Genomic DNA, 17,738 nt, shown 5'->3' on the forward strand with positions numbered 1-17,738 from the left:
TCGGACCCTGCGCGCGCGGGGCAGCAGAGCCCGCTCATGAGCTGGGAGCGGTGGTGCACGCTCTTCGCCGACGCCGGGTTTGCTCACAGCCACGCCGTGCGCGGCGGCGGGGTCCTCGATGGCCAGGCGGTGATGGTCGCGCGCGTGAGCGAGCGGGGCCAGCTGCTCGTTGAGCCGCAGGCGCGCTCGGCGAAGGGGACGCACGTGCTCACAGGCGGGCTTGGCGGGCTCGCGCTGCTCACGGCCCGCGTGCTAGTCGAGCGCGGCGCCGACCACCTCGTCCTGGCCTCCCGCAGCGGACGCGTGCAGGCGGGCAGCGAGCCCGACTTCGCGTGGCTGCGGCAGGCTGGCGCCGAGATGGAGCCGATTCGCTGCGATGTGGCCGACTCGCACTCGCTGCTCGGCCTCGTGCGCGGGCTCGTCGGGGCGGCGCGCCCTCCGTCGGGCGTCCACCACGCGGCCGGCGTGCTGGCGGACGCCGCACTCGCCAACCAGACGATGCGGCACTTCCGCACCGTGTTCGGCCCCAAGGTCGGCGGCGCAGCCAGCCTGCACCGCTTGGTGCAGCCGCTGCCACTCGGGACGTTCCTCTCGTACTCGTCGGCCGCGGGCCTGCTGGGCTCCGCCGGGCAGGCGCCGCACTCAGCGGCAAACAGCTGGCTCGACTCTTTCGTCCACTGGCGGCGCGCCGAGGGCGTGTGCGGCCATGGACTTCAGTGGAGCGCCGTCTCAGAGATTGGCTACGCGGCGCGGGAGGGGGCGGACAAGCGCATGGCCCAGGGCGGCATGCACCCGATCGATCGGTCGATGGCGCAGAGCGCTCTCGAGGCGGCCCTGTTTTGCAGCGGGCGCGTGCTGGCTCTGCTGAGCGCAGACTGGAACCAGATGCTGCAGGGCGCCGATGTCGCTGAGGTGCCGGGCTTCCTGCTGCCATGGAAGCTGCGCAGCCAGGTCAAGTCACGCAGCGTGACGCGCGTCGCCTCCGCGTCGGCTGGCGCTTCTGAGGCGCTGGACTTGCCGTCGGTGCTGCGGCGCGTGCGCGACGTGGCAGGCTCGCACGTCGGCGCTGACCAGCCTTTGATGGAGGCCGGCCTCGACTCGCTCGGTGCGGTTGAGCTGGGCAACCAGCTGCAGGATGCGGCCGGTGTCACGCTGCCGAGTACCCTCATCATCGACTTCCCGACGGCTCGCCAACTCTCCGAGTACCTGCTGGACCTTTCCGCGGAGACACACGGGCCCGATCCGGGCCTCGAGGAGTACTCTGTGCCGTCGTACACCTCGTTCGGCGATGGCGACGACTACATCAGCCCGTGTCTCGTGCGGCTGCGCGGGGAGGCGGAGGGCAGCCCGTCGCCGCCCGTCCGCGGGGATGCCGCCGCTCCGGAGGCGACGGGCAGCACCGCCCCCCTGCTGGTGATTGTCCACTCGGTCGCTGGCGACGAGCAGGGCTACGAGCGCTTCTACCGGCGGCGGAAGCACCACAGCTGGCAGGACGCGAACGCCGAGGTTGTCGCAACGCGCCACCCGGGCCTGAGCCGGCGCGGTGACGAGTCCAGCTTCGACGCGCACTCGCTCCAAGACCTAATCGACCGGTACGCGGGCGAGTTGGTGGCGTACGCGGGCGGGCGGACCTTCAACCTCATCGGCGCCTCGCTGGGGTCCATCATGGCCCACCGCATGGCCATCACGTGCCGCAACCTGGGCGGGCGGCCGGAGCGTGTGATCCTCATCGACCCGCCGCAGCCGAACCCGCTGCCAGGCTTCATGGGCGCGATGGCGCGAAACGTCCGGATTGGGCCGCGGCAGGCGGCCGAGTCGCTGATGCTCGGCACCTCGCTGAGCAAGTCCCTCTCCGTGGAGGCGACGATGGGCGCCGAGGACGAGTCGGCCGCACTGGGGGCGTTGTACCAAGAGGTCCAGAGCGCGCCTGAGCAGATGCTCTCCTTCCTCCTCGCGAAGGCCTCGGTGCCGCGCTTCCTCGAGTTGGCCGGCGACGACATGGAGCGCGCGCTCTTCGACGCTAGCCGCCGCATCTCCACGCACCGGCACCTCGTGCAGCTTCTCTGGAACGAGTGGGCCGGGACCGCGGCGAAGCCGCCGCGCCCCTTCAAGTACACCAGCCGGCGCGGCGCCCCCGCGATTTTCCTCGTCCGAGCAGAGGAGCGCGGCGCGTTTTTCGGCCTGATGATGGCGCAGGGCCTGCGCGGCGTCTCGAACGAGTTCCTCGAGCAGGCACAGGGGACGGGCGCCCAGTTTGGCCCGGGCGGACTGCGCGCGATGCTGGACAAGTACAACGACTACCACGAGGGCGGCAAGATGTACCGCTCCAACACGTACGTCGCCCTGCTCGAGGAGGACTTTGGACGCATCGGAGCGCTGCCTCTGCTCCACCTGCGCTCTGTGGTCAACTATGACGTGTCGACCATGTTTGGGCCGCTGGCGCTCGAGCTGGAGCTGCCCGGCCACCACTTCGACGTGGCTGCGCGCTGCATCTCGCTGCGCGACCCCGCCTTTGACGTCCTTGCCGAGCAGTTCTTCGCGCCGCCCTCATACACCAGCGCCGCCCTTATGCGGCGCGGCGCGGCGGCGGGCGGGGCCGGCGGGGGCGACGGAGGGGACGGAGGGGACGGAGGCGGCGGGGCTGGTCGCGCCTCGAGCTGGCTCGATGCCGCCTGGGACGCCGCCTCCCTCTTGCCCGTCGCCGCCGCCGACTGGCTCAACGAGCAGGTATTACGAGCGCAACTGGGCAGCATGTCCTCGCTCCAAAAGTGCCTGGTGCAGCCGGCGCCGGCGCAAAAGCTGCCCGAGCAGTGGGAGGGAGGTTAGTGTTGTCGTGGGGATGCATGTTGTTGCGAGTCTATACAAATAAGTGATGCGATCACCCCCCACATGGGTGCCCTTTCTAGTCATTCTAGTGAATGAATTGACTCGTCCCAGTGGATGTGTCCGATTTCCGACGTCCCTGTCAAAATGTGCGTGACGTCCGATCCTTTGTAATCGTCTAGAGACGCTGGATACATGAGCACGGAGCCGGCCGCTCCCGGCCCCACGCTGCGCCCACGGCCCGCGCGGCCGGCGCAGCCGCCCGGGAGCTCAGGCGCTACCGCTCCGCTTGCGCATGGTAGCGGCCTACGGTCCGCATCCTGCCGTCCGGACAACCGAGCCCAACAATCGGCGCCGGACAACCGAGCCCAACACCCTCCGCCCAGCCCGGCCCAGGGGTCGCCGTCCGAGGCACCAGCCGCGACACCATCCGCCGGTGCCGCCGAGGCCGGTGCACTCAGCCCCAGCGGGCAGGCGCTTGCCGCCGCAGAGCTGGCGTCGCACCAGAGGCAGTGCGCAAGCGCGCAGCCTTTGCCTTTCGTGCAGGTGCAGAACCCTGGAGTGCAGCCGCAAATGTACCTGCCGCCCTCGTCTGGCCTCGCCGACCAGTGGGCCTGCTACGCGTCGATGGCCCTGCCTTCGCAAGCCTCCGGTTTCGGCTGGCCTGCCGCGCCTGCTCTCATGGACCCCGCTTGGGTGCAGAGCCCGCATGGCTGCTGCGCGCCCGCCTTCCACGGCTGGGGGATGGGGCAGGTGCAGCCCTCTTGCGGCTCCTACCTCCACACTGGCGCGCAGCAGCTCTACCCCTGCGGCGGCGAAGCGTGGTCGCCCTTTACGCAGCAGCACCAGGTGCAGCAGCAGATGCAGCAGCAGCAGCAGCACGCCGCCTTTCAACCCGGGTTCCCTGCGCCCGGCGCTTCGGCTGCCGCCATTGGCGCTGGCCAGGCCGCCTCCGCCGCCCGAGGGCAAGCCGGAGTCGGTGAGCGCGACCCTCAGGTCGAGGGCCTCGCCTCTCTCCTCGCCCAGGCCGTGCGGCAGAGTGCCGGTGGCGCCAAGGCCAAGGTCAAGGACGTCAGCGCCGCCGAGGCCAACGCCGTCGCCACCACGCTCGACCCCGCCGACGTCGCCCCTTTCATCGCGCGCTTCAAGAACATGTGCATCCGGAAGGACCCGCGCTTCGTCAGGCTGTTCGCCCTCAACGCCGCCCAGCTAGCGAGCACCATCACTGCAGGCGACGACGAGCTCGCCTACCTCGACGCCTACGTCGCCGGGGCTGTTCAGTGCTGCCTCAAGCCCGACTCTGACGCTGTCAAGCTCTTTAGAAAGCGCAACGACGGCGGTCATCAAGGCAGCGGCCTCTACCAGCTTCAGAGCATCGCTCGGCTCGCCGTCCTCAAGCCCGGCGTCGAGATGCAGAACGCCGAGGCCGCCTTCAAGAAGAAGACGTTCTTTGTTGCCGGGATGGGGTTCGTCCCCGCGCAGCTCGCCGCGGAAACGCTCAAGGCCGAGTTCGCGCTCCTCACCAACCAGTGCCGATCGCACTTTGACGTCTACCGCGCCATCATCGGCAAGCTTCCCGACCAGATCAGCGGCAAGCGCGATGCCCTCGCCGACAAGATCAACGAGTGGCAGTCCGGCGGGTTCCCGCCCTGGCACAGCTACGACGCCTTCATCACATACGTCGCCAACCTGCTCAGCGACGGGAGCGCCTGCGTCAGCGCCGGCGATGCTGGCCCCGCCGATGCCGGCGCTGGCGGGCTCGAGGCGAACGCTGCTGAGAGGGCCGGCGGTGCCCCGCGCCCTCCTTGCCTCATCTGCGGCAGCCCCGACCACGGCACCAAGCAGTGCACGCGCGAGTGCAAGGCGTGCAAAAAGGCTATTGCCGACGGCCTTATCACCGTCCGCAGCGCCGCGACCTTCTGCCCCGCCGCCCGCCCCGGCGAGCGCTGCGCCGTCACCAGCAAGCAGTTTCCCCGCACCGTCAAGAATGGCCTCGGCAAGCCCCTGTTCTCGTACGGCCGCAAGCTGCTCGAGAAGGCGCACCGCGAGTACCACGGAGGCGACAAGCGCGAGGCCAACGCCGCCGAGCGCCACCAGCCGCGCGACGACCGCGGCTCCGACGAGGACCCCATCGCCGCCGTCGACGACGGCGCCGTCTTCGGCGACGGCTACGTCGGGCGCCGCGAGGTCGCCGCCGCTGAGGTCGCCAAGGGGGGGGTCTCAGAGACCGTGCCTCTCGGCGCGAGTGCCACCCTGGACGCGCAGCGCGAAGGTGGTTGGCTCGGCTCCTCGGTGCCACCGCCGAAAGTCGAGCGCGACGTCACCGACGGCGACATGCAGGTCGGGCCCGCACCAGTCTGCCGCCTCGACCTCGGAGACGTTCAGAGCAACCTCGGCCTTGCATGCGTCCTCGCCTGGCCTGCTGCCACCGCAGTCGCTATCGTCGCGACGTTCATTGCGCTTCTCGCGCTCGGGGGCGGCCGTTTCGGTGTCGACGTCAGCGCCATCAGCGGCCCCGCAGCCGAGGCGCGCCGCACTAGCGCTGCAGCTGTCGCCGCCGTGTACAGCGCCAGCGCAAGCGCCCTTCACGCTGCCACCGCCACCGCCTGCGGCGCGGCTGCCGAGGTCGGGCAGGCCGCCCAGCGCGCGTGCTGTGGTTTCGGCCGTGTCGCCGGCCTCCTCGGCTGCCTTGCGCTCGCTGTCGCCGCCGTCGCCTCTCCCGTCGCCGCCCGCGCCGACCCTGCCAGTGGGGCTGCCGCCAGCGGTGTCTGTGCTGCCGCCGTCAGCGCTGGCGAGACCGGCGCTGCGCACAGTCTCCAGCGCGAGCGGCCGCCCCTCCCTCGAGGCGGGCGCCAGACGATACGTCTCGAGTTCCAGCTCGATGGGGGCTCCAACACGTGCGTCGTCAAGCATGCCCCCAACGCCGAGCGGGGAGCCGTGCGCCTCGGCGACGTGACCGGCGTCTACGACATCCAGCAGCGCGCCTGCTCCATCACCGGCATCGGACCCGCTGCCGACGTCACCACGTCGCAGGTCATCAGCATGCGGGGCGTCACCGGGTCCGGCCGCGCCCTGGACATCCGCGAGGCTGTCTTCTCTGACAACGTCACGCGGTCCATCATCGCCGAGAGCTACCTCGAGGAGAACTACGGCGCCGACGTGTCTAAGGTGCGCAGGCACATCATCTGGAAGGATGGGCGTACTGACCCCATCTACAGTCGCAACGGCCTCTACTTCGTGACCCTCGAAGTCGTCCCCGTCCCCTCCGTCTCGTACAGTGTTGCCGTCGCCGGGGCCGAGGCCGCCGCTGCGAAGCTACGTGTCGACGACAGAGCTGCGCTCATGGCCGCCCGCTTTGTGACCGATGCCGCCGGCATCGTCTCGATCTCTCGTGCCGCCCACGGTGTCGGCGTCGACAAGGTCAACCGTACAGCCGCCGAGGTCATCGACAAGGACCGTTTCCTTGCGATCACCCCCCACATGGGTGCCCTTTCTAGTCATTCTAGTGAATGAATTGACTCGTCCCAGTGGATGTGTCCGATTTCCGACGTCCCTGTCAAAATGTGCGTGACGTCCGATCCTTTGTAATCGTCTAGAGACGCTGGATACATGAGCACGGAGCCGGCCGCTCCCGGCCCCACGCTGCGCCCACGGCCCGCGCGGCCGGCGCAGCCGCCCGGGAGCTCAGGCGCTACCGCTCCGCTTGCGCAAGTGAATAAAACGGCCAAACTCTGAGACGAGTGGTCAAAATCAAAGATCGCACGGGCGGGGACCTGTTCCCTTTTACCCATCGCCATCGCCTAGCAGGGAGGTGCACTTGGGCTTGAAGTGGAGGTGTCCTAAAGCCGTACAGACTACAGTTGGCGACGGTATATGTCATTATTCATTTCCCACTATGCCACGTCGCCCATCCCGGGATGGGCGACGTGGCATAGTGGGAAATGATATACCGTCGCCAACTGCATGTCCGTTTTTTTTACTCTTGTTTCCGGCCATGGCCCCATGTGCGCCATGGCGCAAGGGGGGGGGGGGGGGGGCAAATGCAAAAATTTGTGTGTTCGAATGAAAAGGAACAATCCTATCTCCCATCGGCACCCACGCCCGAACCCAAGCCCGAGCAAGGCCGGAGCCATTGTGCACAGCACCTAAGCTTCCGAATCTCGCGAATGTGCCGAGCTACTGAGCCTAACGTAGACGCGGCCGTCGGTCGAGTCACCTACGAACGTCAAATTCGCGCAGAGATGCGCGGTGGGCCGCAGGCCGAACTGCGCCGGAAGACCAAGGATCCAAGGCGCGAGGCCAGGCGCTGTGCGGTCGGCCTTGCGGCAGCTCCTCCCTCCTCGCTCGGCGACAGAAGCGCAAACCCGATCCATGCGACATGGGCAACACAGTGCAGCAGCAACGCAGTGCCGTAGCAGCCCAGCAGGACCATCTCCGTCAGGTCCTCGCGCCGCTTGTCAAAGCTGAGCGACACCCCCGTGACCATCAGGAGCGCTGCCAAGCGCAGAGTGGTTCCGGCCAGGGCTAGCCCTGCCCGGCGGCGGCGAGAGACGCAGGCGTTGGTGCGCTTGGGAGCAGCGAGTCCATCGAGGGGAGCCGGCGGTGGCGGCACGATGAGGCAGAGGCGCGTCGCCCATAGGACTAGGTGTGCAAAGAGCTGCATCGCGTCGATGAAGTAGACTGCAAACAGCGTGTACGGCAAGCTGCCTCCGGAGACCACCCAGAAGAGAGACCATAGCTGCATCGCCGCTGCCAGCGGCGAGAGCCGGATGGCGGCCGAACGACCCGCGAGCTCAAGCAGTCCCAACGAGATTTTGCTTACCTGTGCGGGCGTGGTAGGCAGAGCGAGCAGGATGAGGAGGTGGTGGGTGCGGTTGCAGCCGCTTCTCGCGCACCGAAGCCAGGGGGAAGCCCGCCATGAGAACGGCCGCCAGCAGCCCGGCGGCTGAGTGAGGATAAGTGCAGTCGCTGTCCTCAGTGCCCGTGATCGAGCAATTCAAGTAGTCGCCTGTTCCAAATAGTCGCGGGTGGCGTTAATCGCTAGCGGTGTAGTCCAGGACGGCGCCGGCCGCTGCTGCCGTTCCACGGGCAGCCATCGAACAACGTCGGGACCTACATGACGACATGACGTGTGCATCTGACCTGCTCTCCGGGCTCTGGGTCGGTCCGGATGCCGTGGTGGCGAGAAGACGCACCGGAGCGGTGGGGGAGGGGGCGAATCCCAGATAAGTGGCGGGCGTCATCAGAGCTGTTGCGCTGATGTCAAGGATGACCATCGCCGCAACAAAACCCGACGTGGTAGGAACGCAGCCGCACCTGCGGAGCGGTGCATGCGCTGGTTGTGAGGCACCCGAGGGCCCTCTTTCGTGAACCACTCACTACTGCTACAGTAACCGCGTCATTGCCGTATCTTCTGTATCCACCTCTCTCTCAGGGCAAAGATGGTGATGGCGGCAACTGCGGTGGCGCCGTGCACCGCGCACGCGCCGGTGCTGAGCCAGAAAGCTGAGGAGCCCTGGTAGACGGTTCCTGGCAGACTCTCCGCGTACTCACACCACGGCACGCCTGGGGGCGCCATCTTTCGGTGCTGTTTTCTTTCTCAATGCAATGTATCGGTGGTGTCAATTGAGGCGACGACCAATCGCGGCGCTCCGCGTAAGTTGAACCTTCCAGCTTCCACGCTGTCCGATGAGGCCACCGCGCACCGGCCAAAAGCGCATGTGATCTGTGATCTGTGAGGGTCCGCCCGCAGGCGCATTTTGTATACCGAGGCGGTGCCCGGTGCCGAACCTGTCGGACCTTGAGACAGCATTGTAGACTACTTATGTTTTCGCAAACGTAGTCGTGGCCCCCCGCTACGTCGCACGAGTGGGGAGTGCGACTGGGATCTGGCTTCTGGGTAGCGCGGGGGGCTAAAATACTTCTGTCTCTGCTCTCTTGTCGCTGCCGGTGCCGCGCGAATGCGTTGAGGAAGAATTTTACAACAAAGTTTGAGGAAGAAATTTCGTGGATATTGTGAGAAAATGTGGCGCAAAAGCTAGATAGCCCACTAATACTGCGATTTTTCGGCGACCGTCTCCCCGGGGAAAGCCATGCGCGAGAGTGCTCCGACCTAGACGGCCGCTGGGCTCCACGGGTCCTCCCCGCCCGACTCGAGGTAGCCGCGCAACCGCGAGTCGCTCCAGGCGGCCATGCCGCTGCGCACCTCGACGTCGTCTGCGAGGAGATCCGCCTGCAGCTCGAGCACGCGCGCCATGTCTACCTGCGGGCCGGGCAGCTCGCACACGCCGACGTGGTTGTGCACCGCCACGGCGAACGCCTTTGGGTCGGAGCGCAGCAGCTGGACGTGCTGGCCGCGCAGCACCTCCAGCCGCGCCGCCCTGTCCTTGGTGCGGAGCGAGGCGGCGAAGGCGCGCACGCCGGCGGCGGGCAGGACGGCGTCTTGCTCCGACGTGAGGACCAGCGCGGGCGCGCGCGGCTCGAGCGCCGCCTGCGCCTCGAAGACGGACGCCGCCCCGGGCGCGCCGCCCGCGCCGAGCGAAAAGTCGCTCGACACGAGGGCCGCGCCGACCGCCTGCAGCCGCGCCTGCGCCGCCTCGTCGCGCAGCGTCGCCGTGAGGCCGTGGTGGAGCGCGCCCGCGCGCACGGTCTGCAGCACGACCGCCTCCATCGACGAGGCGGCTAGTGCGCTCATCTCGACAGCGGCGCAGTCGAAAATGAGGCCGGCGAGCCGGTCGGCGAAGCAGGCCTGCCCGACCGCCGAGCGGAGCAAATCCACCCACAGATAGTGCCCGTTGTTGGAGAGGATGTGGACGAGCAGCCGGCCGCAGCCGTGCAGCGCGTCGCAGACGTTGCGCCGCTGCTCGGCGTAGGCGGCCGCCGCGTGCTCGCCGACCACGCCGGCGCGAGTGGTCGCCACCACGCGCCACGCTGGCCACAGCCGCTGATAGAACTCGGCGTGCGGCCGCAGCGCCTGCTGGCTCGCGCCGCCAAAGCCGAGAAGTAGCACGCCGACGGGCGGCGCCTGGTCGTCTGCCGCGGCGGCGTACCGCGCGACCGCCGTCCCGTCCTGCGAGAGTGCGACCTGGAAGGCCAGCGCGAGCGCTGCGGTGGCGGCTTGCTGGCCTTTGTCGGGACCAGTGGCGAGATCGAGCAGCGCCGCGAGAAGCCGCTTGGCGAGCGGAGGGCTCGACAGCGCCGCCACGGCGAGCGGCTGTGCAGCGGCGACGTCGAGTCGGTCGGCGAGCGCTGCAAAGACTTCGTCCTCAGACATGTTCGACATCGGGTCGCCCCCCGCCCCCCCGACAGGGGTCGCACCAAACTCTGTCGGTGGCATCTTGAACAGCCCTGTGAAAGACCTTGGCCGGGCGGGTCGCCGTGTGGAGGGAGCAGGTGGTGCGGATCATGGAGGCGGACGCCCAGGAGGCGAAGGCGGAGGCGAACGCTCGGCAGAGGGAGCGCGTCGCTGCATCCTCGCGGGCACGGACGCTGCGGGCGCGGGCGCGGGGGTGGAGGAGGCGCTCAATTGCTGGGAGGAGGAGGCGTACGAAGCGGAGACGCTGGAGACGCTGGAGACGCAGGCGGGGCGGCATGCCGCGGCTCACCTTCAGGTGAGTTCATCTTGCCGGCGGCCCGGCGGTACCCGACGCTGCTCGAACGGCAGTTTGTCGACCGCCGGCAGTTGACCGGCAAGATGAAGTCCACCGCGCTCGGAAAAAATACCTTCGGAACCGCTTTGCCAAGGCGCACAATAGTCACTCCGACAGTATTTTCCAGCAGATGCGTCATCCTGGGCCGCTGGAAAATGCTGTCAACGAGTCAACCCCGTACCCTCTGTGACCGTCTGCCGGTCGCCGACGGTCGCCATTTATTTCTGGCTGCCGAGGATGACACAACTGGAAAACACTGTGATGTGTGACTACTGTGCGCCTTGGCAAGGGTATTTTTCCGTCGGGCAGCTGTCGATCGACCGCCGGCAGTTGACCGGCAAGATGAAGTCCACTGCGCTCGGAATCGGGATGTCCGGAACCGAGGATTTGTTTAGGGGGTCACTGCCCGATGCCCGAACAACAGATAGCGCAGGTCCCCCACTGTTGAGACAAGAAGAAAAAGTCCGCGTTCGCGCCGGGTGATCATAACATGCTGATAGCCAGCCTGCCCGAGGAGGTGCTCTACGCGCTGCTCGGCTACCCTGGCAGCGTCGTCGTGCTGTGTGCCGACGGTACGTTTGGCCTCGCGGACGACCTCGTCCTTGACCCTTCCGAACGGCGGCTGATCGAGCGGCTGCTGCAACTCGGCACGTGCTCTGCCGCCCTCGACGGCTTTGTGACGGAGCAGCTGTACGATTGGCGCGGTGGCGGCGCGCGTGATCCGCACATCGCCGCCTTTGCCACGGGCCTCGAGGAGTGCCTCGCGCCGTACCGGTCCTGCATCCTGGCGCTGGAGCAGCGACTGATTGCCGATGGCACGCTGCCGCTGCTCGAGCTGCAGCTGTCCGTCGACCGCTTCTGCCTGGCGCTGCCCCGGCTGCGCTCGCTCGCCGAGAGAGTGCGCGCCGAGGCGATCGGCGCCGCGCCGCTGCTCGACCTCCTCTCGGACGAGCACGCGGTGGCGGTCGGGCACAGCCGCGAGTGCGTCCGGCTGCTCCTGTGGCACGTGCAGCGCGTCTTCCTCGCGCAGCTGTCGACGTGGCTGCTGCACGGCGAGCTGCTCCCCGCCTCGGCCGCCTCCTTCTTCATCCAGCCCGTCGATGCGCCCGTCGATGCGCCCGCCGCCGCGCCCGCCGCCGCGCCCGCCGCCGCCGCCGCCGCGCCCGCCACCGCCCCCGACGCCGAGGAGCGGCTGTGGCGCAGCTACGAGGTCGTGGTCCCGCTCAAGCCGCTGCTCCTCCCGCTGCGCGTCGCCGAGCAGGCGCTCTTCGTGGGCAAGGCCGCCCGCCTCCTCCGCGCCGCCGCCGCGCCGCCGAGCGGCTCTCGGCGGGGCGGCGGCGGGACGCGCGGCGGCGGGCGCGGCGCAGCGAGCGAGTTGGTCTCGGCGCTCGACGGCTTCGAGTCGGAGCTGGGCGAGCTGCGCTGCTCTCGGCGCGTGGCCTCGGTCGGCGAGGTTGGCGCGGCGGTCGGCCGGATGGGCGCCATCGCTACGCGGCTGCTCTGGTCGCACCTCGTCCTCGAGCGGGGCCTGCCGCGGCTGCTCGAGGCGCTCAAGGCGCACTTCCTGCTCGGCCGGGGCGAGGTGTACCACCGCCTCCTCCTCGAGCTCCTCCCGGCGATGCGCAAGCCGCCCGCGCCCTCGCTCGACCTCGGCCTCGCCCTCAGCCACGCCCTCGCCGCCTCGGGGCCCGAGCGGCCGCACGAGGCGGGGCTGGCGCTCACTCTGCCGCCCGCGGCGGCGGGCGAGTCGGCGTACGCCGCCTGGCGCCGCCTCGGCCTCCGCCTGCCGGTCGAGTGGCCGCTCTCGCTGCTGTGCGGCGGCGAGGCCCTCCGCCGCTACTCGGCCCTCTTCTCGCGGCTGCTGACGGTCAAGCGGGTGCAGATGGAGCTGCACGCGGCGTGGGCGTCGCAGATGGGCCGCGGCGAGCGGGGGCGCTCCCCCCCGGAGCAGGCGGCGCTGCGCCCCCTCTGGCGGCTGCGAGCGCACATGGCCTTTTGGGTCGACTCGCTGCAGTACTACCTGCAGGTCGACGTGCTCGACGTGGGCTGGCAGGCGCTGGCCGCGGCGGCGGCGGAGGAGGAGGACTTCGAGGCGCTCGCGGCGGCGCACGAGGCGACGCTCGCCTCGCTCTCCTCGCAGTGCTTCCTGCAGGCCGGCTCCGTCTCGGCGGCGCTCCACTCCCTCTTCCAGCTCTGTCTCGCGCTCTGCCGGCTGGCCGAGCTCGCCGACACGGGGCTGCGGCAGCCGGCGGAGTGGGCGGCGCAGGTGGACGCAATCGCGCGCGAGTTTGAGCGGCAGACCTCCTTCCTCCTCGCCCACCTCTCGAGCCTCGCCAGCCCGCAGGCGTCCCCCCACCTCAGTCAGCTGCTGCTCCGGCTCAACTTCAACGGGATGTTCCGGGTTGGAGCCGGTGACGTAGCGCGTAGGTTAAAATGTTCGTAAATTTCTAACAGCACGTGCCAGTCCGGCTCCGGCTCAGGTCGCGGGGCATAGCTCGGGTGTAAACGGGGTCTGGGGCGGAAGCCCCAGCGGCCCGCCGCAGGCGCCGCCGGAGGCCCCGGCCCGCCGCAGGCGCCGATTTTTTGTGGCGTTTTTGCTCAAAATTGAGAGACATTTCTCATCAAATTCTCATCAAAATCGAGCTCGCTACGAGCTCTCTAACTGCAGGACAGCATCTCCTCGTTGAGCCTAGCGGCGCCCGTATCGCCCACCCCCACGTTCTTCTTCTTCTTCTTGCCCTTCTTGCCCTTGGCCCTTGCTGCACTTAGCCGCTCAACCTCCGTCAGCAGCAGTCCTTGGCATGCCGCGCCGCCTCCATCTGCTTTGCTTCCCACGCTGCCGCTTCCTCTAAAGCAGCGCCGCCACTAAGCGGCGCAACCAAGTTCTCGCATTGTTTGCATGAGCACGTGTCCTGCTTGGCGCGGCGCACAATCCGCGCGCGGCGAGTGCGTGAGAGCAGAAGACTGACAGCAGGAGCTGCAGGAGCTGCAGGAGCTGCGCAGGTCGGATGGGCGGTGACGCCGTCGAGCGACGGCGCAAAGGCCAATCGCTGCTGCTGCGCAACGAGAGCGGCGACACGAGGCTGCTGGCAGCTGGCAGAGCGAATCGCGATTCCGGCGGCCGCCGTCAGCCCGCCGACACCGACGGCCGAGCTGAGGTCAAACTCCGCCACAGGTCGGACCATCCGTGCGTCAGCCATGGGACGAGACGTCTGTGTGCAGACAGCCCGCCACCCGGGCGATAGAACATGCCAGCTGCTTGCAGGGCTCTCGTGGCCCGTGGTGAATAGGGCGGGCTGCGGCGGGCGCATAAACTATTCACAGCTTGAACACCGGGAAAACTAAAGTCTGCAGAAAAGTTCGAGCGGTCTTCGTGCTCAGAAGGATCAAGAGAGCTCTATTCACACCCTTTGTGCGTTGAAGACCACAGGCAATGCCCGTTTACACCCAACCGACGAGTCGCTGGCTAGTGCAAGGGGCTCTGTCGAGCCGCCTGCGGCGCTCCCGCCGCCGGCGGGGTGCAGCGGCGCTGCGCGCCGCTGCGGAGGCCGCGCTGCGCGCGGGGGAGGGGGAGGGTGTACGGGAACCAGGGGGGACCGGGGAGGGGCGGGGGGGGAAGCAGGTAACCCGGCACCACTCCTCCCCCCGCAGGCGCGCGCTGCAAGGCCGGGCACTCAAAACACGGCAGACGAGGAGGCGCCGCTGATGGCGGGCGGCGTGACCCGGCGCGCGCCCCCGCGCGCGTGCGGCTACGGCTACGGCGGCTCGGGCGGCGGCGGCGGCGGCGGCTACCCCGGCGGCAGCTACACCGAGGTCGAGTATCACCGCGGCCGGAAGCCGTCCATGTCGGGCAGCCTGATCGGCTCGGTCGTCGGGCTCTTCCTCCTCGCCGGCGCGACCGCGCTGCTGTGGACGAACGAGGGCTCGGCGGTCGCGGCCCAGTACGGGCTTCTCGAGGCGGAGAGGCACCACGCGGCCGGCACGGGCGGCGTGGCGCACCTGAGCGGGGAGCTTCGCGGCCGCGGCGACGGCATGCTGCGCGACGACGCCTTCGACGTCCACGCGGCGGCCATCTGGCTGGAGCGGGTGGCGGAGGTGTACCTCTGGAAGGAGCACGCGCACGAGAGCCGCAGAAAGGTGCCCGACGGGAGGGGCGGCACGATGACGGAGACGGTAAAGACGTACTCGTACCGGGAGCAGTGGTCGAGCCGCGAGGTGCGCTCGGCCGAGTTCCGAGACCCGCGCGCGCCAGCCAACCCGAGCTTCGACGAGGCGCTGCGTGACGCGGGGCCCGGCTTCTCGAACGAGCGGTGGAGCCAGCCGGTGACGCTGCATGGGCTGCAGCTCGCGCGCGGGCTGCTGCAGCAAGCCGGCGACGGGGAGAGGCTCGGCCACAGCGTCTACGCGCCGGGCTGCGAGGGCGGCCGGCCGGCGATCGGGTGCGCTCGCCTCTCGTGGAAGCACGCGCCGCTCGGCGAGGTGAGCGTCCTCGCCCGCCGCGCGAGAGACGGGCTCGAGCCGTGGGTCGCCTCGTCGGGCTTCGAGCTCGCGATGCTGCGGCGCGGCCAGCACACGCCGGCGGCCATGTTCGCGGCCGCGGCGGGCGCCAACGCGGCGTGGAAGTGGGGCATGCGCGCGCTCGGCGGCGTCCTCGTCTGGGCGGGGTGGGGCCTCGTCCTCGGCCCGTTCTCGTACCTCGCCTCGTGGGTGCCTCTCCTCGGCGGGCTGGTGGGGTGCGCGGTCGGGCTGCTCGCGCTCAGCCTGGCCGCCGCGCAGACCCTCGTGGTCGTCGCGCTGGCGTGGCTCTGGTACCGGCCCCTCCTCTCGGCCACCCTCCTCGCCCTGGCGGCCGCCTCGTTGTTCCTCGGCTACGGAAGCCTCCGCAGCCTCCGCCGCGGCGGTGCGCGCGCGGCCAGCGCGCCGAGGCCGGCGGCGTCGGCGGCGTCGGCCGCGGCCGCAGCGGCCACTGCACGGGCGACGGGCGACTCCCCTGCCTCCGTCCAAGTTGGGGAGAGGCTGGCGCAGCTCAAGTCGATGCTGGACCGGGGCCTGATCACCCAGGCGGACTACGACGCCAAGAAGGAGGAGCTGCTCAGCAGGATGTGATGCCACCGCCGCGCCTGCCGCCTCGCATGTAGTCCCTCCCCCAAGCTGCGGCAGCGCGCATGCGCAATGAGGGAGTGGGGGCCGCTTGGACGCCTCCCGACCTCCGCCAGTCGGCCTAGAGCAGGGAGGGGCTCACTAGAGTCTAGACGCGGTGGTCGTAGCGCTCACGTGGGTGACACAAAACTCTTTCGGGGGGTTATGGATTTGGATTGTGGGTTTTGCTAGGCCTACACTCTAGATCTCTACACTCTAGGGCGTGTTTTTTGTGTGGGTGTTTTGTGGGGTTTCTACGGCTTACGTACGGGGTGTGGACCCTGAGTTGACCAGGGGTTGTGCGCTGGGCTCTCCTGCTCGGCTCCAGCCAGTAGACAAGTCTTGTCATCAACAGAGTAGAAGGATCTGACCTCGGGGCCGATGTGACCAAGCGCTGGTAGCGTGGTTTTACCTCACACCCATGGTCTCACAGTGTGCCGGCAGTCGCCGAGCAGTGTCGCTCACACAAGCCGCAGCACAAGTGACTGAGGGCCAGTGAGGGCGAGCCCATCGCTGTCACAGCTGTGGCAGCCGCACAGCAGGCTGTGTCAACTGTGCAGAGTGTGTGAACAGCAGAGGAGCTGCTCTCCAAGCTTCAGGCGCAAAGAGCTGCATGCCACCGAAAGCGCTGTCGAGGTTCGCCGAGCGCGGCGCAGGTTGGAGGACACCGTCACCGACGAGCGCGTTGGACTTTTCACTCCGGACAAAGACAGTGGCACGCGCCGCTGCGCGGTGCGTGCCACTGTCTTAGCGGCGAGGCGCGGGACCGTCTGTGGCGAAGTGGTCGCGTCCTCCGATTTCCTGAACTCACGGTCCGCTCCCTCTAGGCTAGGCCTAAGAGGGGTTTTGTGCTCGTGACGAGCAGACACGAGACAGCAGAGTCCAAGCCCAAGAGCACGACGGTGGCCGATGCGGGCATACTTAGCCGTATGTTCTGTATCTGAGATACAGCGGATTTCACCGGTCACCGTCATACGGCTTTTTAACACCGGCCAGGTGTCGGCTGTCGCTGCCCTCCCCCAATTCTCTCCACGCCGTCTCTAGCGCTGCAGGACAGCAGGGCTGGAGCGGCTCCCTATCGAGCGCGAGCGAGTGGCCCGAGGCGGCACCGGGGCGGGGTAAGAATCGTGGTCGTCGGGGGCTTTGATTGTCCCCCAGCTGAAGGTGGCGCCGCCAGAGGCGACCGCGAGGCGGGCAAAACTCCCTGCGGCAAAGGAATCGCACGCGTCCGCCACTCGCACGCCTCGCACCTCCTCAACGATCCGTGGCGTAGGCTGCGCGCGGCGCGGCGGAGGCGGTTCGTCCAGGCCAAAGCTGTACAGCACGCCAAAATTGTCTAGCGCCAACGAGTGGTCGGCTCCTCCCGCGGCCGCTTTGATGCGCACCGCCTCGAGCGCCGCCACCGGCTGTGGCAGAAGCTGGTCGGCCCTGTCGCCATGCCCCAGTTGGCCGTGCCCGCCATAGCCAAAGCTGTAGATCGCGCCGCGATCGCTGACCGCGAGGCTATGGTGGGCCCCCGCCGCGACTGCGACCACCCTGCCGCGCTCTGGCAGGGTGCCCTCGTTGCCAACACCGTTGACCTGACGGTGATTTATTATAGCCTACCCGGCCGTCACGGGCGCTACGCTGAAAACGAAGAGTGGGTGGAGGACGCCACCTTTGTCCCCGGCTCGTGGGCCGACCGCCTTCCCGAGGGGCTGCTGGACAAGGTGGGCAAATCCTTCCCACACCTACTGGTCGCGGGCGAAAATATCCGCTGCGAGGACGGCTTCAAGCTGGACGCTTACTCCAACGCGCAGGTGAATCTGTTCGGTCATCTCGGCGACTTTATCGTCCTGGACGCGTGGGAAGAAGTGCTCGAGCCCCTATTCCGAGGCAAGGAGGTCCGGTGCGGTCCCGGCTGGAAGGCGCCAGCGCGACCCTCGGACATCTGCCCGGCGCGACGTGGCTGTGACTAGTAGAGGGCAAAGGTACTAGAGGTAGTACCCCGTTTTCAGTTCTTTGTCCCGTGAATAAATAAAACGGACACGCCAAATTCAGGGTGGGAGACCTGTTCCTTTTTACCCATCTCCTAATAGAGAGGTGTCCGTTTTATTTATTTATTATTTAGGGGTGGGAGAAGGACAG

At 68.3% G+C, this 17,738-nt stretch overlaps 3 protein-coding genes across 3 annotated transcripts; 2 read left to right on the plus strand and 1 right to left on the minus strand.

Annotated features, from left to right (window-relative positions):
* Positions 1-2,153: 2,153 nt before the first annotated feature.
* On the plus strand, positions 2,154-6,549 carry EMIHUDRAFT_422145 (hypothetical protein). Its single transcript, XM_005764810.1, has 2 exons — positions 2,154-2,869; positions 6,535-6,549. Exon 1 carries the CDS (start codon positions 2,185-2,187, stop codon positions 2,824-2,826), a length of 642 nt encoding a protein of 213 aa, XP_005764867.1. The 5' UTR covers positions 2,154-2,184; the 3' UTR covers positions 2,827-2,869; positions 6,535-6,549.
* Positions 6,550-7,048: 499 nt separating this feature from the next.
* EMIHUDRAFT_464869 (hypothetical protein) lies at positions 7,049-10,159 on the minus strand (the record flags this gene model as incomplete). Its single annotated transcript, XM_005764811.1, has 4 exons — positions 7,049-7,645; positions 7,719-7,831; positions 8,097-8,139; positions 9,029-10,159. 4 exons carry the CDS (start codon positions 10,157-10,159, stop codon positions 7,049-7,051), a joined length of 1,884 nt encoding a protein of 627 aa, XP_005764868.1.
* Positions 10,160-10,962: 803 nt separating this feature from the next.
* EMIHUDRAFT_464870 (hypothetical protein) lies at positions 10,963-15,884 on the plus strand (the record flags this gene model as incomplete). The annotated part of the gene is made up of 2 exons (XM_005764812.1): positions 10,963-12,873; positions 14,124-15,884. The coding sequence occupies 2 exons, from the start codon at positions 10,963-10,965 to the stop codon at positions 15,576-15,578; spliced, it is 3,366 nt and encodes a 1,121-aa protein (XP_005764869.1). The 3' UTR covers positions 15,579-15,884.
* Positions 15,885-17,738: the final 1,854 nt, after the last annotated feature.

The sequence above is a fragment of the Emiliania huxleyi genome (genome assembly GCF_000372725.1).
Source record: "Emiliania huxleyi CCMP1516 unplaced genomic scaffold EMIHUscaffold_58, whole genome shotgun sequence".
Lineage (NCBI taxonomy): Eukaryota > Haptophyta > Isochrysidales > Noelaerhabdaceae > Emiliania > Emiliania huxleyi.

Bases quoted from the DNA above. Each gene is read 5' to 3' on its own strand.
- EMIHUDRAFT_422145 (XM_005764810.1), top strand. From the start codon at position 2,185: ATGATGGCGCAGGGCCTGCGCGGCGTCTCGAACGAGTTCCTCGAGCAG.